This window comes from Lithobates pipiens, unplaced genomic scaffold, assembly GCF_037356315.1.
Source record: "Lithobates pipiens isolate NorthernLeopardFrog02 unplaced genomic scaffold, aLitPip1_a1.2 Scaffold_18, whole genome shotgun sequence".
NCBI classification, from domain to species: Eukaryota; Metazoa; Chordata; class Amphibia; order Anura; family Ranidae; genus Lithobates; species Lithobates pipiens.
This window is the reverse complement of record NW_027507758.1, coordinates 152,058,719-152,084,489: the sequence shown is the minus strand read 5'-3', so window position 1 is coordinate 152,084,489 and position 25,771 is coordinate 152,058,719. Positions and strand designations below refer to the sequence as shown.

The 25,771-nt window shown below is 40.2% G+C and overlaps 1 protein-coding gene across 2 annotated transcripts in view; it reads right to left on the bottom strand.

Annotated features, from left to right (window-relative positions):
• Positions 1 to 854: 854 nt before the first annotated feature.
• Positions 855 to 25,771, bottom strand: part of TRIM67 (tripartite motif containing 67) — a 109,320-nt gene continuing 84,403 nt past the window's right edge. For both annotated transcript variants that reach the window (XM_077486277.1, XM_077486278.1), the window contains exons 7-10: positions 24,524 to 24,662; positions 20,458 to 20,761; positions 18,852 to 19,014; positions 855 to 11,497 (exon numbers count right to left, since the gene is read on the bottom strand). In XM_077486277.1, coding sequence (XP_077342403.1) covers positions 11,435 to 11,497; positions 18,852 to 19,014; positions 20,458 to 20,761; positions 24,524 to 24,662 — 669 coding nt within the window. In that variant the 3' untranslated portion in view covers positions 855 to 11,434. The remainder of the gene's footprint in view (positions 11,498 to 18,851; positions 19,015 to 20,457; positions 20,762 to 24,523; positions 24,663 to 25,771) is intronic.

The following is a 25,771-nucleotide window of genomic DNA, read 5'->3' as shown; positions in this document are numbered from 1 at the left end:
TGAACATATTGTCTGAACATATTGATAGGGATTGAGGGGTTCTTCCAGGATCGGCCTATGGTAAGTTCAGTGGCCAAAAACATAAAGCGAATCAACTTTTGCTTTGCCCTTGGTATATTTTCTACCTGTTTATTCAGTAAAGAAATACAGGGTAGTTTCGGTAACCTTTCGTATCAGAACAAAAACCTTATTCTAGAAGCTCTAGATTTTGGGGCATTTCCACCAGATGTGAAACATGGTGCCATAAGAATAATAGCCCCAAAAGCATAGAGGCGAGGAGGTTTGAAATAGCTTGCTGGGACTATATACCATCGGGTGAGGACCTTAACACTGGCCTCCACCACTGAAACATTTAATATACCTTTGTACGTGGAATGGAAAGAAAAGTAACAATGGTTCAGATCTTTCTCAGAAGCTAATTCCGAGTGCGAACTGAAATTTTACCACATTCACTTACCCCCGGGGAAGAGTTCCTATACAATTCAACTTCCCTTGCAAAGTGAGCAGTCTATTTGCCTTTACTAAATCAAGACCACTGTCTGTAAGAGGTAATATACTTGCATATTCCTGATCATGTATGTGTTTAACATGAAACATTTCTACAGTATGCACACTATTAATTTCTTATGAATTAATGATACCAGGTCCATTTTAATTTATTAAACAACGGTTTTTTTTGTGATGATAGATCTGCCATGTGTGAAAGATTACACCGCTTTATTTTTGTCAGTTTCTTCATTTATTAAAAACTCAATAAAAATACTTTTAAAAAAAATTATCAGATGGCCCATCTAGGCTTAATCCAAGAAAATACTAAAAGGTCATAATAAAATGTGAGAATAAAACATCATAGCTTGTGGAGCACATTGAGTTTTTATTCTTATTCAAATATTGATGTATAACACATTGTATTAACAGAAACTAATCATGGTAAATTTTATAAAAGCATCAGAAGATGTATTTCAAACCCTTTCCATCAGAACATTGTCAATATGATAACTGGCATTTTTTATAACATTCTGTCACTGCTGTCCACATTTTTGCTATTGTTAATGGTGAAAGCAGAAAAGTATAAAAGAAATAAGGGGACAGTAAAGAAACATGACTATGCTAAGCTTTGTCATTCTAGTTAAGATAATTAGCTGTTCACCTGTATCACTCGGCATTAGAAACAAGAAATGTACATCTTCAAAGCAAACCTGACAATAGAACATATAGTACAAAATGGCATAAATGGAGGCACCACAAGGTGAGGTTGTCATGTTGCATTGTTGAGGGGGAGGGGGGATATCTGAGCTCTGACTAAATATTTGCATACTGAACAAGTGCTGCGTTCAGGGGCTCTCAGGGACGGGGGTGCAGTGGAATAGATTTTTTACAGTACCATTTTATGTACTTGCGCCTTGTTTTGCCTCTTATCCCAAAGCTGTACCAGTTTGTACGATGCAGTTGATTTACTAAAGTAGCGGAGGGTGTTCATTTAGCAAAGTGAAGGCTTATTTGCACCTACAGGTTGCAGAGTGCACAGTTAAATCTGCGCCTTACAACATGCTACTCTGATATAATGAATGTCATAGCAGTGGTATCCATTATAAAAGCAGCTGCAGAAGTGGCCAATGCAAACATGTGGCAGCACATAACAACATGGTGGGCTGCACCTCCAAGGAAGGGTCATGTGCATTTTATTCGCCAGCACACCAAGGATCTTCAATTTCATCCAAACGGTGTTCAATTAAAGAAAAATCATATCACAAAATAGTGTAGTGCAACATTTCGGAGTCACGCAGGACCCCTTTCGTTAGACATGTGATGATCTACATTATCGTGCATGTTCCAGTATCCAGCTGGCGGTCGTTACAGCACCTGGTCATCTTAGAGCTTATTCCAGGAACGTGTGTGATGGGAATATGGACTATGTGCATTTTTTTGGTGTATTGGCAGCTCATTCATAGTTATTATTATACAGGATTTATATAGCACCAACAGTTTGCACAATGTTTAAAAAAATAAGGGGAGGCAGTACAGTTAAGCCGGCCGTAGATGGTTTGAATCTCGGCTGGTTCAGCAGGAACTGGCTGAGATTTGGGTAGGCTAAATATATCCATGTACAACCAGCTTGTTGGATTTTTCATGTGATTATTGTTATAGCCAATAGCAATATTCACTGTTTTCTCCTGGCAGGGACAGCTTCCCCTGCCAGAGAACACAATGGCCCTGCGGGAGGGATTCTCCTATCAACACAGTCAATCCTGCAACCGATATTTGCAGGAAAGAAAATCGCTCTGTCTATGGCCAGCCTTACTATACAATTAAGAAAAAAAAGGGAAGGGCAAGTAATAGTGATACAAAAAGTACTAATTGTCTGGGAGGGGTTTTCAGTTGTTAGGTAGAGGCCTGATGGGATTCTCTGAAGAGGTCAGTTTTCAGGAATCTCTTAAGGGTAGCAGAGTAGGAGATAGCTGTACATTAGGCGGAAAAAAGTTCCAGAGGATGGGAGAGGCTGTGGAGACATCTTGGATTCAAATTTGGGTGGAGGAGAAAGGAAATATAAAGCAGGAGGTCTTAAGAAGAGCAAAGAGGACAGTTTGGATGATATTTTAAGAAGAGGATGGTGATATAGCTGGGAACAAAGTTGTGCATGGCTTTATAAGTTGTTTGTATTTCTAATTTTATACATTGGGCAATTAGAAACCAATGGAGGGATTGACAAAGTGTAGTGGCAGATACTAAGTGGTTGATGGACTGAGAAGGGGGTAGCCTGTGGAGAGGTGGGTCAATGAGGACTGAGCTGCAATAATCGAGTCATTATTTCATAATGAATAGGATGTCTTACTGCAGTGTAATGTAGTGCACCACAACTGTCTGCAGTAGTGTAAATGGAACCTGAATGGTATATCTGTTATAGAACAGGGTGAAGTGGTTCACTTTGAATACCCAGTTATGTGCTAGGGAAAATGTTTTTTTTTCACTCATACATTTATTTACATTCATTCTGCAAAATCAATGTTCACTGTGCTAAGTGAATATCCTCTATTTCTTTACAAATCAACCCTATTGTTTTTTTAATAATAGGTCCTCTTTAAAGAGAAAACAATATCTTCAATGCAAGCTTTTTAAATGTACCCTTTAATATATCCAACGATTATGACCATCATCCATGCTTTATAATCACTTACGTAAGGTAAACATCACTTGAACATGCATTTGAATTTACTATGTGATCCCTGTGTTCTCCAAATATGATACTTAGTGCCTTGTTAGCATCATTCTACATCAACATGACATTCTGAGTGGCCACCTGGGATCTCGCCACAGTTTAAAATGAGACAAGGAGACATTGTTGTTTAATATGTACAATGTGAAGCAATTACAAAACAATGACACACAATACCTTACATACACTACATTTACAATCACAAAAGGAAAGTTGTATTCCAACTTATGGTAAGGTGTTGATAGAGATATGACTCCACCCCTTAAATAGGGGAGACTTCTCATGCAAGTAAAAAAAATATTACTCCTTTTTTTCGGCACCTCACCAGGTTGTAGAAAAGAATTTTTTTTATTTTTTTTTTATTTTATACAATGAATTAAATAGATTTTTTGAAAGGCCACTTCTCATGCTGTAGTACAATAATATCTGAATCACAGAGAGGCCTCTTTAATTGTAATGCGTTCCAGACAAAAGAAAAACATGTTTGGAGGTTCACCCTTTAAGCAACTAGAGAAGATAATGCTTCCAGAAGTGCATGTATCACAGTGGTAAGAACGATATGATCCTTTGGCGACCGCAGTTCTGAAGCACTAAACATATGTGACAATTTAAATGTAAGCGAGATGAAGATGGCAAAACATTTTAATGCTTTACATATGCCAAGCTGAAGTCATGTGACCAAGACAGATGTGTAGTTTTATTACATGAGTAATTGTGGTAACAGTAGGCCTCATATGAAATGAAGGTAAAGATAATGTTTTACCATCAAATACTCCCATTAAAGTGTACCTGCGCTTTGCTTTGCCTGCCTAATGCCACCTCTTGGAGCTGTTACTTACATTTTGTTTAGAAATAGTGTCCTCAACCATGTGTAGTCTCCAACTTGGTCCAACCTTGTATTTACACAGGGCTTCACCTTCTCGCTCACACAGGTGAACCAAACAGCTGTGGACTAAGTAAGAAAGTAATAGACAGCTGCTGGATCCAGTGGACCAGTTGCTTTGCCTGCATGGACATGTATCTTTAAAGCCCAACTGAACTCAGCCCAGCTAAAAAGTTTTCAGGTGCAACAAAACAAAAGGTGTGCAAAGACTTAGGCCTTGTTCACACAGGGTCATTTGATCCATGCCCTATGCAGGGCCATGCTTTATTGACACGGGCATGCACAGGTGTTGCATTTTTCAGGTGGACCTTTTCAGAAGTTCCGTGCAGCTCTATGGGTAGGCAGACATAAATGGACTTGTGTCTGTTTACATCCACCTAACTCCAATTCTGTTGGACTGCTTCCTTTTCCATTTTTCCAGACCTAAATGTGACAGCCAACCTTGGAGCCATAAGGGGTCCACCACAGTCAATTATCAAAATGTGAATACAACTGAACTGGCATGGATCTCTTTTATTGCTTTTGGCACCACTCAAAGCACAGGTGAAAGCATATCCCTGTATCTCAGAACATGGGGTGCAGGTTTATCCTGATACCAATTCAGAGGGCTAGTAAGTGTGCAGAGTAAAGGATTGATGTTATTCCCGACCAGCCCAGGTGAATAAACTATAAGGAGCAACCTCTGCCTACATGTCTTCACCACACATCATGATGCATTTAACTGCGTACACTAGGCTTAGTCATTGGGTGCCCTATGTCTAACGTGGGCAGAATGAAATGCATCAGGGTGTGTGGTGTGGTGTAGACATGCAGGCTGAGGTCGCTCTTTACAGTTTATTCACCTGGGCTGGTCAGGACTAGTGGCGATCCTTTTCTCTTTGAACTGGAATGGATGTCACAAAACTGATGCTCAGGGATCCCCTGCTGAACGGAGTGGAGCAGTAGCACGTGAAAGAACCCTAAAGCAGCAAAGAGTTGCAGATGCTCAGCTCATACAAAACGATAATCAGTAGTTCGGGACAGATGATAATGACTGGATGCAGACATAGTGTATACAGCCACAATTATCTGTCCCTAACTACAAGTAATTGCTAGATGTTCGAACAGCTGAAAGCAGTCACAGAGAGTTGTGGCAGCCCTCAGCCTACCATTGCTTTGTTTGGGCTTCATCGCTTTCCACACACCATTCCAGCCCCAGAAATCTGCAGATTCTTGCCGCTACAGTGTGTGCTCAGTGGAAATGAAGCCCTAAGTGTCCTTTAACACAGGTAGCATCTGTTCCTGGTCAACAGAGGATCCGTAAACATATTTCCTTCTGAATCAGAGCAGAACATAATGGATGTCGCTTTTTGACGTTTGTTTCCGTCCGTTTCTTTCCCCATCTCAAGATGTGGAGCTTGATGAACCCATGTTAGGTCTATGGCAGCAGGATGTAAACAAACAAGCATCTGTTTACATCTTTTTACCTGTGATCGTTCATGGCCAAAAATGGAAAAGTGCGCAGGCCTTTTCTGTTTTTTTTCTTCAGACCAAGAGGGACTCGAAGGTAATTGTATTTAAAGGATAGTACATCTGTTTGCATCCGCCTGTCCATAGACTAACACTGAACTTCTGTTCAGATCTGCCTGAAAAACTGATTGAGGATATGATTGGAGTGCCCATGTGACAGGACTCTAACTCAATAAACTGAATCCCACTTGCTCAATAGTTTTTCATGAGACTCGGCATAGTTTTTTTGCTCAGCTCCCTCACTAAAATGGAATGTTCTGGGGGGAAATACATATGAAAGATGAGTGAATAACATACTGAAAGCTTCTATTTACAATCTGGATATTAAAAGTTTATGTAAAGCCAGAAGTTTTTTTTAAATATTATATAGAGTAGATATAGGTGACAAATGCCTAGCAAGTTTTTATGTGCTGCCTGTGTGCCACTGCAGAGATTTCCCTTTGTTTCATGTCCTGAAGATACGAAAGGAAATGGAAATTAATCACTATAAAGTGAACAGAATTCCTAATTTACAGAGTTGTCTGAGGATGGGTATCCCTACTGAAGGATTTTCCCTCACTTTATGCTCAGATGACAACTCTAAGGGCCCCTTGTTTGTATTTTGACAACTAAGGGCCATATCCTATTTGTGCGTTGTGACAATGCACTCTGTTCATATACATTACCACAATGCATGGCAATGCAGCAATATGTGCAATATGTTGTATTGTCATTCACAGTGAATGGCACACCAACACATTTTTATAGCAGGGCCCACTGCAACACACCACAATGCATATACCATGCTTTGTATGTACTGTGTTAAAAAAAGGATCATGCATGTTGCACATTGTACTCTGTGGTACATTGACAGCTCATTCATAATGAAAAGGCTGACTTAACGAGTGTGCACCACAGTGGAATGCTAAAGTGTGAATGGGCCCCTTAAATTTTGGATCATAAGTCACTTCTGGTCACCAGAACAAATAGAGGGGTGAATTTCTCTAGAGGGGACACAAACCGCAATGAAAAACCTGATGGGGTAATACTTCCTCTATCCACTCTATCCAAAACAAAAACAACAGTTTTCCTTTACATCATACACTCTAAGACATAGTTCATTTTCAGAGAATATCTAGAATATTGATGTACTTTTAAAGACTAACTCCAGAAAAGCTAGAAGTCCTTACAGTAGGGCTGCGCCCCCTCACTGCAGAGGTAAACTGCCCTTTTTGGCATAGGGGACCGGAAGAGCACTGTTAACTACCTGATCCTCCACTTCGTTGGCAGACAGTGAGTGCTCCCCTACACCGTAACAATGGACTTTCCCTTGGTGTCCTCATGTCCAATGTAGGGCTACAGACCCTGCATCAGTCTTGATAACATCAAAGGAGCTTAGACTGCCAGAGTGTAGGGAAAAAGAGCCTGCAGGGACCAATCTAGCAGTGTAGAGCAGTGGTTCTCAACCTCAGTGCTCAAGTAGCCCCAGCAGATCCTGTTTTGGGAATTTCTCTTAGATAAAATAGCTGTCCAAAATACTAAACCATTGACTGATCTAAAGCACCTGTGCAAGATAAAGGAAAACCTGCAAACATGGCCTGTTGGGGGTACTTGAGAACTGAGGTTGAGAACCACCAGTGTAGAGGAGCCTGTGTAAGAGAAAGATCAGAAAAATAAAATTGCTGTACCCTTGGACATAAACGAGCAGTTAGTCCTTTCAGCTTTAGGTAAAACAAAATGATCCGAGAGTTCTTTCAAGCAGAAACAAATTTTAACAACTTCACAGTGAAATTTATAGTTCCATTTGGGTCACACCATGATATGACCGTCAAACACGCAATGCAGAGTAAGGTTTAACTGCAGGGTGAGAGTGGTCACTTCAAATTATGAGTGTTGGTTATCACACTCAGCAATATTGTCACTCTACCGCACAGAGCAGTTTGTATGCGTTGTTAGGAAGAAATGTTGAGGTGTGTACCAGTAGCACGAAACACAAAAAAGCAACAGTGGATCTCTCACTACCACCATTCTTGGTAAATGATCTGCCTCTCTAAGCTGCGCCTCTGTAAATAAATGTAGTCCCATACTTTGGGAAATACTTCCCTATCCTATTCCACAACCACCATAAAGATTAAAGTAGTTCTCAATCTAAATGACACCACTGTTACCATTATAAAATTGATAAAGGCAATAAATTATTAAAACATTCAATTACTGCAGAGAGGTCTCTCTATTGTAATGCCATTTGCAAATTCCATGAAGTGCACACATACAAGCTCATATAGCTTTGGCCATTGGAGAAGCAGCTATTCTCCCTCCACAGTTTAAATTTAGTCTCTGTATCCTTCTTACACAAGCAAACCAACTACATATCCACTTACTTTAAAATGTTCAGTTATGCTACAATATGCTTTTTTAATGCAATAAATAAAAACATATGTTAATTTTTATCTTTCTATTTGTGTTCTATACACCAATTATATTATCTATATCTTAAAGTTGAACTCCAGGCAAACAGCTATATACAGAAATCAAATACATATATTACCTGCTGAGCATTTTTGTTTGTCTCCATCCAGTTCTAAGATTTACAAAGCCCCAACATACAACCCAACCACGTGACATCACCCATATTTATGGAATACAGTGGTGTTCTGTCTTTCCCCTGGTCTACTGATTTGACAATAAAAGAGCAGAAGCAGACTTTAAAGGACACCATTCTGCTAAATCTTTTCATCTATTAGCATGTTCCTTGTCAGCCAGCTTAGATATAGCACATGTGACTTTCTCCCAGGCCTGATTCTCCTTCTCCCTGACTTCTGCTGTTTAGGCGACGACAAAAAATTGATGCCAAGTCAAATTCAGTTACTTAAGCTAACTGCATTAACATAAATACATTTACTAACCTAATTGGATACCCAGCAACACTAATTTGTGTATTTTATATCTGCCCGTAGTTTGTCTTTAAAGTTTAATTATGACCAATATATTACTAACTGCTTCTACAAATAATGTCCTCTCTAGTTATACTTCTTTGGCATATTTGACATTATATCATGCCTATTTAAAAAAGTGTCAATTTCATAAAATTTCTTTGTATAATGGCATCTATGGTACATGCTTTTTCCATTATCCTATAAATGCGATAGCAAAAAAGTAAGTTAGTGTTCTATTAACATCAAAAAGAAGCCACTTAATTATCATCTCATTAAATCAGCAAATTCCCTATCCTCCTGTTCCCAATTTTAAGCTTACCATTGATCAGGGATACTCTTTAAGTTAAACCGTAACCTTTTTATTTTGAAATATAATTTCACCTACGCATCTTTAATCCATTTTTAAATGCAATTTTGATTCACAATTACTCATTACTTCATGATGAGTTGAGCTATGTGCAAAATAGCTGTACTCACACCATCAGACTGTCATAACTAAATAGTAAGAGTACTTTTGCTAGAGAAGTGAACATATCATGGGGCACCTTATAATGAAAATTTTTGTAGGGGTTAAAGGGATATGTAGCTTTTTAAGAAAATACATCTCCTAATCCAGCGCTGTTATGGTGAAGTAATAAAAGTGTAGACATCTGTTGCCTACAGGGACACCTACCCACTGTACAGGCTCAACTCCTTTAATCTCATTATTATGTTTGCAAAGCTGAAACTTGAATGTACAACTAGTGACAGCATGCTGTCTGCTTTATATGCAGTGCTACCCTTTAAATGTATAGTCCACCAAACAAGAAAAGAGGGACAGTAGTTATACATTGCTTGAGCTAGCGAACGCCTTGTAGTACCTCTTAATAACCATTACACCCAATTCTTCCTGTAATACCTCTTAATAGCCACCACACTTAATTCTTCCTACCTTTTGCTGGATTTACTCACAAGTGTCCAAAGATGGCTAGGTTATGGAAATATGTTATAATTTAACCACAATTAGCTGCATTTTTTGGCTTTATACTATCCCCCTAACCTTGTTGAGGTGCCTTATTACTGAACATTATGCAAGCCTACATAGATAATATACCTATATAGAAGCTGTTTTACCTATTAAAGGATCTGTATTTCTGTCCATCTATTCCAGTCCTGAATTTTACACAGTTCTGCCAGGCTTATGACCTGAGTTTTATCTGCAGTTGTTAAAGAACCAGCTGATTCCCCTAGCTGCCCTAACCTGTGACAGCAGAGGCAAAGAGCCGCAAAAGACTGGCCATCTCCCTGCCCTCTCCTTCAACAGCATATTTCTTGTCAGTACATATACAGTATACTGCAACACACCTGATTGGCTATTAGAGCTGGCCCTGACTCTCTAAGTTAGTCAACATCTACTGTACAGAGGATTACAAGAGACCAATGCCATGTCAAATTCAGGTACTTACTTTTTAATCAGATGTAATGAATCTTAATGAAAACACACATTCATTATTTGCTGTTTTTCATATCTACCTGGAGTTTTGCTTTAAGATAAAGACATCACTGGACGGTAAATGCTTTGACATTTAAATAGAATTGTCCTTATCTTAGTAGAGGGCACAAACATGAGTGACATGGAGTAACCTGTGGCAACCAATAGTATACTGTAGTCAGACTGATGAAATCTGATGTTCAATTGGTTTACCTGGTTTACTGTACATTACTGCTTTCTGCATTTTGTAGTTAATTTAAACTGTACTGTGATGACCGAAACATGAAGCTTTCAGTTGGCGAATCAGTGACTCTGACAGATATAAATGTTCATGTTTTTTTAATATAACATAACATTTTAAGAGAAAGGCATGAATTATTGTGTTTTGTAGCACGCTTAATTGATGCACAAAACATTAATTATTTTATATATTTACATATAGTGTTGTGTTAGCACTTGGAGGTTTATATGAAGTCAGTCACTACATCAACACATTCCTTTCACTGTTGAACATTTTTCTTGGAAAGGTTGCAATAACCCTGTATAGACTTACATCAGAAGTAAGTCACCCTGTATTTAAGGATGCCTGTAAGACAGCACAGGTCCTCCATGTCCTGGAATCATCCCATGGTCCTTCAGGCAAAAGATAAACGCTTGTACATGTCATTGAGAACAGTTTAGCACCAAAGGCTGCTTTCCAATTCTCAGTTATAGTTCCACAGCCTCTAAAGACATAACATTATATCACTACCTACACAAACTAACAAATTATCTTCCTATTCATTTTATAAATAATGAACTACTTTTAATATTTAACAACTTGGGCAAAAATGTATATGCTTTCCATATGCCACTGGGTAAATGTGTTTTATTTGCCAGGAACCAAGAGAATTTTATATTTTTTTACAATCTGTAAACGTAGAAAATGGTATATTGATGGATATTGGATAACAAAAAAGAAAAAAAAAATACGAAACAATAGAAAAGCCTACTGAAAAGACAATATAGTAGTGTGACTGGGAAAGGGGTCCCTTACTCCTGCCTTGCTTTATACCCGGTACTGTCATGGCCAGGAGAAGATTTGTGCAGACTTGGTTCATTAATATTTACACACTTACGCAATGTTAATATCCTAAGGAATACCATGCTTTTCTTCCTTGCATTGTGATCTTAATACATGGTTATTTTTATACTTTGCCTTCATTTAGCATGTTTATGTTTGAATTGCATACTACAGCCTTTTAATTTCCCATGCTTCACAAACAACTATGGTGGCATTTCCTTCAACATAGGCAATCTAAGGATGTTAGGTAAACATTACGTGAAAACTATGAACAATGTGGGTGAAATGGCCACTTTAAAATCTTAAGCCCTGGATAATAATGATACCCCACTTATAAACAGAAATGTAAAAATTCTGCACCATTGAAAAGAGAACAGATTCAGCTTGGTGGTTTGCTTTGTCTGAAGATTGATGGCACTTCCAGGCCTGTATGGAGAGTAACCTGTAGAAACAAAACATTGTAAAAATAGGTTAACATTTAAAGCAAAAGACTTACAAGGAATGTTTGGTTACATAAATACATAGTTGGTAAGGCTGAATAAAGACACCAGTCCATCCAGTGTGGCTGTCTATGTGTGTGTTTATGTCAATTTCTCATATCCCTGTATATTGACTTTGCTAATATTCCCATCTAATGCCCTGTACACACGGCCGGAAATTCAGACCGAAAAGGTCCAATCGGATTATATTGTCAGAAAATCCAGTCGTGTGTGGGACTTTTTCCATCGGAAAAAATTTGAGAGCAGGATCTCAAATTTTCCGCCAAATAAATCCAATCTGACTTTTTCCGATCGTTTGTAGAGAATTCCGACGGACAAAGTGCCACGCATGCTCAGATCAAATTATGAGATCAAAGCTATTGGCTACTAGCCTCTACATAGTCCCGTTGTAGGCAACGAACGTCAGCACTTTCAGAATGATTGGATTTTCCGACAACTTTGTCCGACCGTGTGTATGCAACACAAGTTTCGGACAAAATCCGTCGGAAAAAATCCAACAGATTTTGTAGTCGGAATGTCAGGCCGCGTGTACAGGGCATTAGTGTTTTAAGCAACTTTCCACTGATAATTTCATTGAGGGGCCTTGTGTCTTTTTAAGCGCCTTAAAACTGAATAGTTTGTTCCCTATGCTAGAATCACCATTGAGGTATTTGTATATTGCTATTATATCTCCTCTCAAGTGTCTCATCTCCAGGGAGAATATGTTTAATGTTTGTAGCTGTTCCTCTTAACTGAGGTCATTAAGCCCCATTCTTAGCTTTGTTACCCTTCTCTGGACTCTCTCCATTTCCAGCACATCCTTTCTGAGTACTGGTGACCAGAACCGTATGGCATACTCACGATGAGTCCAAACAAGATTCTTGTAAAGTGGCAGAACTATAGTTTTATCCCTTGAGCAAGTGCCATTTTGAATGTATGCTAATGTTCTGCTTTATTTGCTTGTGGCAGCTTGGCATTGCATGCTATTGCTGAGTCTGTGATCTATTAGAACCCCCAGATCATTTTCCCATCCTGGATTCCCCCAAAGGTTCTCCACCTAGAGAGTAACTTCCTGTTCTTAACCCCCAAATGCATTAATTACATTTTTCAACATTAAATATCATTTACCATGTAGTTCCCCACCCCTTTATTTATTGAAGTCTTCTTGTAAAGTTTCTATATCCTGCTGTGAGGATATTGCTCTGCTTAGCTTCCTATCATCAACAAGCACTGATATTGAGCCATTTATACCAACCTCTAAATCATTTATGAATGAATTAAACAGAATTGGTCCCCTTACTACTGCAGACCATTCTGATTTTTCACTATTTATCGCACCCCGATAACCAGTTTTTAATCCAGGTACATACCCTAAGGTCTAAGCCTTATGGGGAACTTGTCATGAACCGGTGTGATCAGAAAAGTGTGGACTGTGATAGGGAAGACCAAACGCATGTAAAGTAATAATATGATTTATTAAAAGGATAAGTAATAAACAATAAAGTAAACCAGCAACCAACCATGGTGACACACAATAATAACTCTCTAAACCAAACGTATATACAGGTGTAAGATATAATCATAAACGTAATCAAGCCATGGACATACACAGGAGAACAATCAGAACAGGGAAAAGGATGGGATAGAGAGAAAAACAGGAGGAAGGGATCAGTCTGCAAGACAGGAGTCCAGGGATGGATGCAGGGTTCAGGAACACAGGATACAAGGTACAGGTTACAGGATTCAGAAATACAGAAATACAGGTTTCAGGACAGGAAACACAGGTCAGGGCTCAAGGAACAATACCAAGGCGATGAGTGCAAGCATCTACCGGGTATAAGTACACATCCTGCAATCAGTCTCAGGTGACATCTGATTGCAGGAGATGATGTTGGCTCCAGACTTCCAGGAGACACCTGCTGGTGGACACCAGTACTGTGGCCCATAGATCTGATAGCACTACCAGCAGGCGAAACCTTTCCTGACAGTACCTCTCCTCGAAGGAGCGACCTCCGAATGCTCCAACTAGTCGTAGCTGCAAAAAAGTCCTTGACATCAAGCCAGGCAATGGGCAGAGGCACATCAAGCTGAGCAGCGGGCAGAGGCACATCAAGCTGGGCAAAGGGCAGAGGTATATCAGGCTGGATGGCAGGCAAAGGCGCTGGAACATCAGGCCAGATGGTGGGCACTGGAAGATCAAGCTGGACATCGGATCATCAGACTGGAAAGCAGGCACTGGAACATCAGGCCGGGCATCAGGAACTGGATCATCAAGCTGGGCATCGGATCATCAGACTGGAGAACAAGCACTGGAACATCAGGCCAGGCAGCGGGCACTCGAACATCAGGCCAGGCATCAGGAGCTGGATCATCAAGCTGGACATCGGTCATTGGATCATCAGACTGGACAGGAGGCACTGGAACATCAGACCGGCAACAGGTACTGGAAAAACAGGTCAGACAGCGGGCACGGGGACATCAGGCCGGCATCAGGAACTGGGTCATCAAGCTGAACATCAGGTATCGGGTCATAAGACTGGACAGCAGACACTGGAACATCAGGCTGGACAACGGGCACTGAAGTGACAGGCTGAACAGCGGGCAATGGAACAGCAGGCTGGGCAGTGGCAGCAGTGAGCTGGGCATCAGGAACCAATTTAGCAAGCAGGCTTGGTGATGGGCACTGGCCAAGCAGGCTGGGTGACGGGCACTGGCTCAACAGGCTGGGTGACAGGCAACGGCTCAACAGGCTGGGTGACGGGCAGCAGCTCAGCAAGCTTGGTGACGGGCACTGGCTCAGCAGGCTGGGTAATGGGCACCGACTCAGCAAGCTGGGTAATGGGCACTGGCACATCAGGCTGGGAAACGGGCACCGGCACATCAGGCTGGAAAATGGACACCGGCACATCGGGCTGTAGAACAGGTACAGGAACATCAGGTTGGGCTGTGGGCACCGGAACTTCAGGCTGGACTGCGGGCACCAGAACTTCAGGCTGGACCACAGGCACTGAACTTCAGGCTGGACCGCAGGCATCGGAACTTCAGGCCGGACCATGGGCACCAGAAATTTAGGCTGGACCGTGGGCACGGAACTTCAGGCTGGACCTTGGGCACCGGAACATCAGGCTGGATTGTGGGTACTGGAACATAAGGCTGGATAGCAGGCAGAAGGTTGACAGGGCTAGGTGGGTCATCAGGTTCAGGACCATCAGAGGCTAGCCTAACCCCATTGGCAATCATGGAGGCAGGTTGGAGCGGATCAGCTGGCATGGAGACAGACTGGAGCAGATCGGCTGGTGTGGAGGCAGGCTGAAGCAGATCGGCTGGCATGAATGGCACGCAGATCAGCTGGTATGAAGGCAGGCTGAAGCAGATCAACTGGTGTGAAGGCAGGCTGGAGAAGATCGGCTGGCGTGAAGGCAGGCTGGAGAAGATCGGCTGGTGTGAAGGCAGGCTGGAGAAGATCGGTTGGAGCGAAGGCAGGCTGGAGCAGATCAACTGGTGTGGAAGCAGGCTGGAGCAGATCTGCTGGTTTGGAAGCAGGCTGGCGCAGATTGGCTGGTGTGGAAGCAGGCTGGAGCAGATCGGCTGATGTGGAAGCAGGCTGGAGCAGATTGACTGGCGTGGAAGCAGGCTGGGATAATGGCAAGATTGTATGGGTTGGGAAAAACTTCAGTTTTTTCTTTGGTTTAGCCACTGAAGTTCTGTAAGTGACTGCAGGACTGTAAGTAGGGGGTGCAGCTGATTGGAGAGAAGGGCTGGAGTATGGTAAAGAAGACGGAGCAGTGGTTAATGGGGATTTTCATGGGATTGTTGCAGGCAACAGAGAAGAGGCAGATGGGTTAAAGGCAGGGTAGGTGCAGCAAGTGGAAACAGGGTACTGATACTTAGTTGGTAGCAGGGTATATTGGGCAGAGACTGTAATTGCTGTGGGTGATGGAGAGAGAGACATTTGAGCAGGCAGGTGTCTGGCAGCAGGAATGGGTTGTTACTGATTGAGGCTGAGTGCAATATATATGACCATGCCTGTAGTAATGGCTGAACAAAATTCAGTTTACCTGCTGCCTGTCTGACAAGAGACTGCACTGCATTAACACACTTCACTAGCACCTGTTGGGAACATGCTGAATAGTGTTCAAAGAAATATGCAGAGTCATCCTCCAAGAGCCACACTAATGATTCTACCTGAGCCATACTGAAGAGGGGAGAAAAGTCATCACAGCCTTTAGGAATACTGGACAAAGCTAGCTCTGCACACACCTGAATCAAAGGCTGAACATATTCAAACAGAATACTGCCCTGATCAACTAGGGAATGAGCAAGAGGGAAATATACTCTAAAAGTTGATCGCCAGCCCACTCCTTCAATACCTGACGGTAGTAATTATTATCCTCCGTCATCCAGTACAGATAGACAACTACTTCTGGGTGCATTTTAGCAAAAACGACAGAACCAAGATGGCTGCTTTGTGCAGCCACTTCTGGTCAGGGATTGGCCGTGGTATTATGTCATGAACCGGTGTGGACTGCAATAGGGAAGACCAAACACATATAAAGTAATAATAATATGATTTATTAAAAGGATAAGTAATAAACCATAAAGTAAATCATCAACCAACCATGTAACACATAATAATAACTCTCCAAACCAAACGTATATACACAGGTATAATATATAATCATAAATGTAATTAAAGCGGTTCTTCACCCTAAAGGGGAAGTTCCGCTAGTATTATCCCTCCCCCCCTCCGGTGCCACAATCGGCACCTTTCGGGGGGGAGGGGGGTGCAGTTACCTGGATAATCCAGGTAACTGCACCCACTTCCGGCCAGACCGCCGCATGGCTCCGCCCACCGCCGCATGGCTCCGCCCCCCCGTTGTGTTCTGGGAAACACACAGTTCCCAGAGACACAGCGGGGAACCAGCGCAGCGCGACTCGCGCATGCGCAGTAGGGAACCGGGCAGTGAAGCCCTCTTGCTTCACTTCCCGATTCCCTGACAGAGGATGGCGGCGGTGGCTGCAGCGAGACGAGCGATCGCTCGTCATCTGCCGCCGACATCGCTGGAACCTGGGACAGGTAAGTGTGATATTATTAAAAGTCAGCAGCTGCAATATTAGTAGCTGCTGGCTTTTAATATTTTTTTTTTTGTGCAGCTCCTCTTTAAGCCAGGGTCATACACGGGAGATCAATTAGATACAACAGGGAGCAGGACGGGACGGAGAGAGGACAACAGGCGGAAGGGATCAGTCTGCAAGACAGGAGTCCAGGGATGGATGCAGGGTTCAGGAACACAGGATACAAGGTACAGGTTACAGGTTACAGGATTCAGGATAGCAAACACAGGTCAGGGCTCAAGGAACAATACCAAGGCGATGAGTGCAAGCATCTACCGGGTATAAGTACACCTCCTGCAATCAGTCTCAGGTGATGCCTGATTGCAGGAGATGATGCCTGCTCTAGACTGCCGGGAGACACCCGCTGGTGAACACCAGTACTGCGGCCCATAGATGTGACAGGACCACCAGCAGGTGAGACCGTTCCTTACAGAACTGTAGCGAATGCTTTTGCAATATTCAGATATACCACATCCACAGGCCTCCTTTATCTAGATGACAGCTCACTTCATCATAGAATGTTAGCTGGTTGGTCTGACAAGAACAATCTTTCATGAATCCATGCTGATTACTACTAATAATACTGTTTTCATATGCAAATTCTTGGATATAGTCCATTATCACCCCCCCCCCCAACGGTTTCCAGTTATACAGTATATCTCTGCCTTTTTTGAATATTGGTACCACGTTGGCTTTTTGCCAATCAGCTGATACCATTCCAGTCCTTGAGCTGTCTATAAAAATCAGGAATAATGGCCTGGTTATAACCTGGTTAAGTTCTTTGAGGCCTTTCAGGTGTAAGTCATCTGGTTCTGGGGATTTATTTGCGTTAGGTTTTTCCGTTTTTTTTTTGAACACTGGCTTCTGTTACTAATAATACAGTCTTGAATACTACATCCTTCCTTTTCCTTTGTAAAAACATAGGAGTAGAATGCATTTAACACAGTTGTCTTCTTCTTGTCATTTGTAACCCACGTCCCCTGATCATTATTTATGGGGCCTATGTACTCTGACCTCTCCTCCGCTATGTGCCTCTTGTAGTCTATTTTAGCTGCTCTAATTGTGCTCATGTCTTATTGCATTCCTTGTAGTGTTGGAATACCAACCACGACTCCTTGGCCTTATATTTTTAAAGGCCATTTATTTCTCTTTAATATTTTTTTTATGTTGAAGTTTAGCCACCCAGGTTTAACCTTAACCCTTTTATATTTGTTTCCCATTTGAATGCGCTGGCTAATATCTTTATTTAATATGTTCCCAAAGCCCTCCAATTTTTCCTCAGTGTTCAATATCTTGAATTTAGTCCCATTTAATATCTTGTAGTATGCAGTGCTGTTTAGAAAAGCGTGGCTCGTGGGGAATTTAATGTTTTTTTCTATATTATGTTCTATATTTATTATGGTCAAGGTAAAAAAGATACTATAGTATACTTTTTGTTTAGAAGGATAAATGTAAAATATTACTTATAAAGCATTCATTTTTTACAGGTTACAACAAAGAGGTGGAGCTCTAGGCTACCAGGACAAGCTTAACTGCTGTGCTGAAAAATTCCTGTTGACAGAGCTCATCTTTCTTCACCCTACCTCTCTTCTTGAGTCATACATTACTCAGTTTTTTCACCCTCAGCCAGCCAACTAAATGCAAAAAAACTGAGCCAATTTTGCATTGTGTGTCATTGTATTCTTACAGTGGGACTCTCTTACTGTCAAAATACACTGATCAGTTCTGCAGTCCATTGACTGATCAATTGGAAGTTTTCAACAAGCCCGAAGTCAATCGGTAGACTTGTTCGTTTCTGCTGAACTGGCCAATATTCAATGCATTTATGGCCAGCTTTACTCGTCACCTCAATACAGGTTTTCAAAGGGAATATGATAGTATGAAGCACTGCTAATAATGTCACGGGTGCACTCATTATTAAATATTTCTTTGATAAACATTTTTTTTACAAAAAATATATAAAATATCAGTTTAACACAAGGATTGAAAAATGTATTTGCCTTTCCCAACTCTGAAATGAAGCATACTCATAGATATTATAAATTCTACAAATAACTGAACACAGTTCTTAAAGGAAAGGTCTGCTGCATAGGTTGGATTTTTTTTTAAAGAATTGAAAATAGCTACCATAAGATAAGATATGGTTTTGGAACTTTCTGTGTACAGATGCATTGTCACATGGCAGGTTTTGTCATGACTTACTTGTACATTTCGGTTGAGACTAATTGCTGGCATAAACACACCATCAATGTTCTCAAAGGCTACAGGTCCTTGCTGCTTGCCATTAATATGAAATATTAGTATGTGTTTATTAAGATCAAGGAGTATGCCAACTGTGGTTCCTTTGCTTACACCTCCTTCTGTTCTGTAAATGGAAACATATGTTAGTAGTTTATGTACAGCCTGTACTATATACATACATAAAAAAAGAATCAAGTTAACTGGTGTAGCACAGTGCTATTTTACTACAAAAATACTGAGCAGTAGATAGGGGCTTCTGTCAATGGCCGTTTGTTCACATCCAAACTACTTTTCTTCCCATACACGTTTAAGGGAATGCCAATAAAGTTTGAAACACTTAACAGTTGTGAAGGTATATATTTTAGCACACAAACAACTCTTATGCCGCGTACACGCGATCAGAATTTCAGCCAACAAAAAACCGATGAGAGCTTTTCATCGGAAAATGCAACCATGTGTATGCTCCATCGGAATTTAGCTGGCAAAATTCCCGCCAGCAAAGATTTGATAGCACGTTCTCAATTTTCCCGATGGAAAAACTTTTCATCGGAAATTCCGATTGTGTGTATGCAATTCTGATGCACAAAAACTCACGTATGCTTCCTTTTTCTAGTCCCGTCATACGTGTTGTACGTCACCGTGTTCTTGGCGGTCGGAATTTGGTGTGACCGTGTGTAGGCAAGACAGTTTGAGCCAAATTCCGTTGGAATTCTGATGGGAAAACCATCAGAGCTTTTTCCGACGATAATTCCGATTGTGTGTACGCGGCATTACTCATTTTGGAGCATTGCATGAAGTGACAGAGCTAAAACTTTAATTTCTGAAGAAGCAATAACCAAAGAGTGTTCAGGGAGATTACCAAACATGGAACTTCAGCCAAAGCTTTTATGCTAGCTGCACTCTGTGTTTTCATTCTGAAGATTTTTCCTTATTCCCAGTCCCAGAGATACAAACGAAAGCCAGGGGAAGTCTGTGGGAAAGTCAGCCTTTGACAGATATCACTGGAATAGGTATCCCTTAGGGGAGATTTCCCATCTAGTTCTTTCCTAACAAATGTAAATGTTTTCTTTCCTGGTAACAGTGGTCACTAGGACATTCAGTAAGAATGAATCTGCCCAGTGGGGACAAACAGCATAAATAGTGTATATTTAGAAAGGAGAATATCGATGTGCACAGTGCATAGCTTTGCTTTTGACTAATTACTGCTGATTCACTGCTATATGTTACTGTATTTTACATGTTGCAGATAGATGAAGAGAGCTGGCAACTCACACATCTGTATTAAAGTCTTTATTTAGCTACAGATTAGTGATAATAGGAACAGTTTACATGTTTCGGCAAATAGCCTTAGTCATAACCAATTTTACATGTTTTTCTTTGCCGTGATATGTTTTCTTGGATATATGAAAATAAAGTCAGCCTTTCCTTACTTGTGCTGATTTTTGTAAATTCTACTATAGAAATGAAGACTAGATACGTAGATTGCGTAAGAATTAGCTCCTTCCCGGGTTCCACTGGTTTAGAGTACAAATAAATGAAAAAGATCTTATCACTAATTATGACTTACCGATTAGTATGAGAATTGCAGTGCATGAACCAGCTTCGATTATTATCTACATACATAGCCCAGGCTTTGTCATCTTTTCCAAGCATCATATCTTTTACCACATTAATTCTGGCAACACCGAATGCTGGATCAGGATGGTTGTCATATCTGTCAACTTGTACCTCCCAGTAATGAACTCCTTTGGAGAATGCAGCTGTGCCCAAAACAACTCTGTCATCATAACTGCTACAAGAGGCCGTCATGTTGTCATTGGACAGTACAATATCCCGATGTGCAGTATTCGAGTCAAATGTGAAAAATGCCACTAGAAAAAAGCAAAGTTTTCTATTAGCAAGGACAAATTGACTTCTTAAATAATTGCCATTACTTAAAGTGAACTTGTTTTCTATCCATACTAGGCAAAGTAACAGGTTTGCTCTGTAGGTGGCACCATAGGTGGCTTGTACTTCACTTCATAGTGTGCTCATACTGGCCTGATCTGATGCCAGAGCAACTCACTATGCTTTGACTTTATGAAAGCTCTAACCTGCTTAGGACTCATCTGTCTGTTTTCTTTTCCATGTGACAGCACTGACCTAGTGATTACCTGTTCAGGTACCCAATGCTGCATTCTGAGTAGACAGGGGAATGTCATATATTATCATATCTAAAAGACGTTGGTGATGGGGGCACACAGCGAAGGTGAGTACAGCCTGCCTATGCTGCTTTTTATAAAAAAAAACGTGTTTCCAAAAACAGAGCTACATCTATATGATTATATAGGGAATTGCACAACGGCAGCCCATCCATTAGGGGCGCAATAGCGCCGCCCCCCTAATCTCTATGCACTGGCCCCTAATCTCTGTGCAGGTCGCTGGACACATTGAGTTCTACAGGTTTTTTTTTTGTGAAGCACATAATTAGAGCTTGAGGCTCTAATTGGTTTCAAAAAGTTTGGGCTCGGGACGCATAGCACTGTGCCCTGAGCTCACCCACTTGTGACAATAGCAAATCTACATTCGCCACTGTCTTCCTGCTTCTCCTCTTGGTCAATCAGGACAAGAAGCGGGTCCTGAGACTGGATTGGCCAGGAGGAGAAGCCGGGGAAGTGGACCGCGATCTGTATGGGGTAAGTGCAGGCATTGGGGGCTTGCGAGCATGGCTGGCGAGCAAGCATGCAAGTGAGCGGGGGATTTGTTTCCTGCCCCCCCCCAAAAAAATGGAGCACCAGCTGCCACTGGAATTGCAAGAAAGAAGAAACTCTTTTAGACATTTATAATAGGCACTGCACAACAACTGCAATACAAACATTTAGGTAACCGGGTATAGAGGGGAGTGAGAGGGTGGTAAGGGAGATGGGTAGGGAGCCTGACTTAGAATGTAGTTGTACTGCTAAAGATATTAAAAGAGGGAAAAGTTTATTATAGCCAAGAGGGAAGTCCGCTAAAATGTATTTTTTTAGGGAGGGCAAGATAACATTTTTATACAGTATGTATATACAGCGAGTAAAATAAATATTGAACACATCATTATTTTTCTAGATAAATATATTTCTACAGGTGCTATTGACATGACATTTTCACTAAAATGTCAATAACAACCCATGCAATTCATACATACAAAAAAAAATAAGTTCAGAAATTAAGTTATGTGTAATAAAATGGAATGACACAGGAAAAAGTATTGAACACATAAAGAAAGGATGGTGCAAAAAGGCATGGAAAGCCAAGACACCAACTCAAATGAGTAATTAGCAAGCAATCCTGCCCCTTGTCAGTGCAAATTAATATCAGCTGGTTCTTCGTCCCTGTATAAATCTGTAAAACAGATTTATACAACTTAATATAAATCTTATTTTTGGGGAAACAGGGTATATATAGTATTTTTTCTTCTTTTCTTTACCATCATTTATCAGTTAAACACAAGACATTTCTTGTCATTTGTCCTTAAGCAGGTACATACATATGCAAACATAGTTTAGAATTAACATCTGGTTAGACACAGAGTAATAGAAGTTTAGGTTGTAGGTACATTAGGAATATTAAAAGCATTTACCATATAAACAAATACAAGTAAATAGTTGTGCTACTAGCTAAAATCATATAACACCCAGTTACAAGTGTTGGTGACTAGTAAACCAATGATACAAAATATATAAATATGACCATAATCTGTGACTAGTCCATATGTACGACATGATGTCTGAAGCAAAACAGCAATCTCACATGCACTTGGTGATTCCACTCCCCTCTGGATATGCACTCACCAGATGAAGATGTCTTGCACTCTCATGCTCCTGGAGGGTTAAACATTGATCTGGATCTCAATTGTTTTATAAATAATTTTTAGTATGATTTAATTGGTCTGTCAGCCTAATTTCAGGAATGGGTTCATCTGGTTTAGAATTTATGAAGTAATTATTTTGTGGTTTTATAAGAACTAATTAAATGTTATATATAGACATATTTTAATTCAATGTGTTTATGTTAATTGGGTTTTTAATGTGCTTCTATACTAATTATATAGTTTGCATTCTCTTTGTTTAATGCATTTAATTAGTTATGAGTAGTTGCAGAGTCGCTTATGTGTGATGTTGTATATTTTTATTATTAATATGCTTATTTGGATATGATACCCTGCTAGTCAATTGTAAGCAAAGGAGGGACTGGCTGCAATATGGTTGCGGAGACACGAAGCTAGCGCATGTGCCATAGGATGTTTGCTGTCATCAATAGATGAGATACTAATAAGGGGAGGTTGTCGTGCCATACAGCCAATCCCATGAGTAAGTTTGGACAAAACGCGTCGGTACGTAGCTGTACGGCAACCAGATGTGGCGTTTGATGCAATACTGTAAGTGATGTTCCAAGGTTCACGATCTTGTGTGGGTGAGATACAGTTCCCACACGCTGGGTCCACTGTGACCATATCATGCCAGTACTTGCCCTTGCAAGTGGTTCTATACATGCTTTCATTTACCTGTTTTCATGTGAGTTTAATGTTTGAAGATTTTTTAATTTAAATAAATTTACGACAACGTTACTGCACTATTGGAGCACTTTGTTTTATTATGTGGAGAGTTTATGACATCGGGTTCACGATTCGATATCGTTGAATGTTTAACCCTGAGTGGATTGATGCTGATTTGCTGAGCATGAGAGTGCAAGGCATCTTAATTTAGTGAATGCATATGAGGAGGGGTGTGAAATCACCAAGTGCACATGTTGCGGTGGAAGAATTCAAGATTGCTGTTTTGCTTGAGACATCATGTCTTATATATGGACTATTTAGTCACGGATTATGGTCATATTTATATATTTTGTATCATCAGTTTACTAGTCACCAACACTTGTCACCGGATGTTATATGATTTTAGCTACTAGGGCTACTATTTACTTGTATTTGTTTATATGGTAAATGCTTTTCGTGTTTTGTTTCATTTAAAGTGGCAGCTTTTCATTTATTAATTTATATTTAGTTTGTCCCTGGCGCAGTGGTGGGACTTCAAGTGTGGGTGTACGATTCTTGTGGACCATCAGATTTTATTTATAACATTAGGAATACTGCTGTATTACACGGGCCATTGAGGGAAAGTGTGAGAGTGGTCATGATTTTCAGTCCATTTGGCTTATATTTTATCATATTTTTCAGACCATTAATGCTCATGTATGTCAGATTTTATATGGGAAGTGCATTAGCAATCAATTTTTTCCATTCAGTAATTTTAGTTTGACTAGAGATTTTACAATAAAGGATCATTTTTTGCTCTTGGCATAGTAAAGCAGACAGAAAACTAAGGGGTATATTTATATAACAATGGACGTGACATTGACCAAATATTCACTGCAATTGAATCAATCACTGTAATTTAAAATACATGCGCCAAAAAAATTAAACTCCAGTGAATGGTTGTTGAATATTACTTTCACTGCTTTAGAAAAATGTTCACAATAGTTTAAGAGGGTGGATGGATCGTTACTGATGACCAACAGTATCAAAGCTGGGTTTGGTATCAGGGTAATTTCCAGTGTGGTTAAAAAAAATAATAATAACATATTTAATAGAATACATTTTTGGATTTACCTACCATCAGATGTCTGCAAAACTACTGTCTTACTATAAGGTCCAAGCCCTGATGAGTTAAAGGCCTTGACTCTTGCATTGTAAGTGCTATTAAAGTGAAGGCCATCAATTGTGCACAGAGTTTCTTTTCCCACGTAAACTTCCTATTTATTAAACAAAAAATATTATTTTAAAATATTTTTACAGGTAAACATGATTAAACTGCATTGTTTGAGTACTTACATTGTATAAGTATATAACAATATTTGTAAAATTTGTCTACAATGTGAATGATGTTAATTAGACTAGCACAGACACATAAATAGAATATTAAATATTGTGAAATTTACCCAAATTTATTGGGATTGTTTACTTCAACCTGAAACAGGATGAAATCTCTGAATGATTTATATTTTGATGTTAGGCTGTTATTCTGGATCTTTACATTTCCTCCACATTATAAAATTAATATAATAATAATTGTTTGAACTGGTTACCTGTAGTTTACATAAAGAGCCAATGGTTTATGACACTTATTACAGTTAGAATCAATGTTGATAGGCTTTTGTTTGCATTAGGTCTGCTTCTCTCCCTGTACTAGCCTATAGTAGCAGAAAATCAGCTTGAAGCAGGTCACATTCAGATCAAAAAGAGGTCAAATGCAGGTTAAAAGCATCTGTCATTAAATTCTAAATTATCTTAGAAATGTCTCAAGATGATTTCTAAAGCAGGCTGCATTTTTCTATCGCCACAAGCTCAAAGCCTATTGACATAGGCTGCTACACTCTTTACTTTTATTGCTTGTTCTAAAGGAGTTTTTTTATACGTTATGAATCAAGTACTTACCTTTTTCATCCATGGAAACCTTTACAAATTATATTAGATAAAATTACACTAGTTTAAACCCCCATTATAAAAAATTTAATGCCCTGTTTCCTCTGCAGTCAGTGCCTAAATTTTCTTGCTCTGCCTTTTAAAATTCTACAAGGGTGCCTACACCCTAGATCAGGGATATGCAATTAGCAGACCTCCAGCTGTTGCAAAACTACAAGTCCCATCATGCCTCTACCTCTGGGTGTCATGCTTGTGGCTGTCAGAGTCTTGCTATGCCTCATGGGACTTGTAGTTCTGCAACAACTGGAGGCCCGCTAATTGCATATCCCTGCCCTAGTCATTGCATTATTACTTTCTGTGTTACTATTATTGTGTGCCATATATATATACCTTTTTCACTTTAATATATCCTGCAATAATTTAAATATGGCAGAGGTCT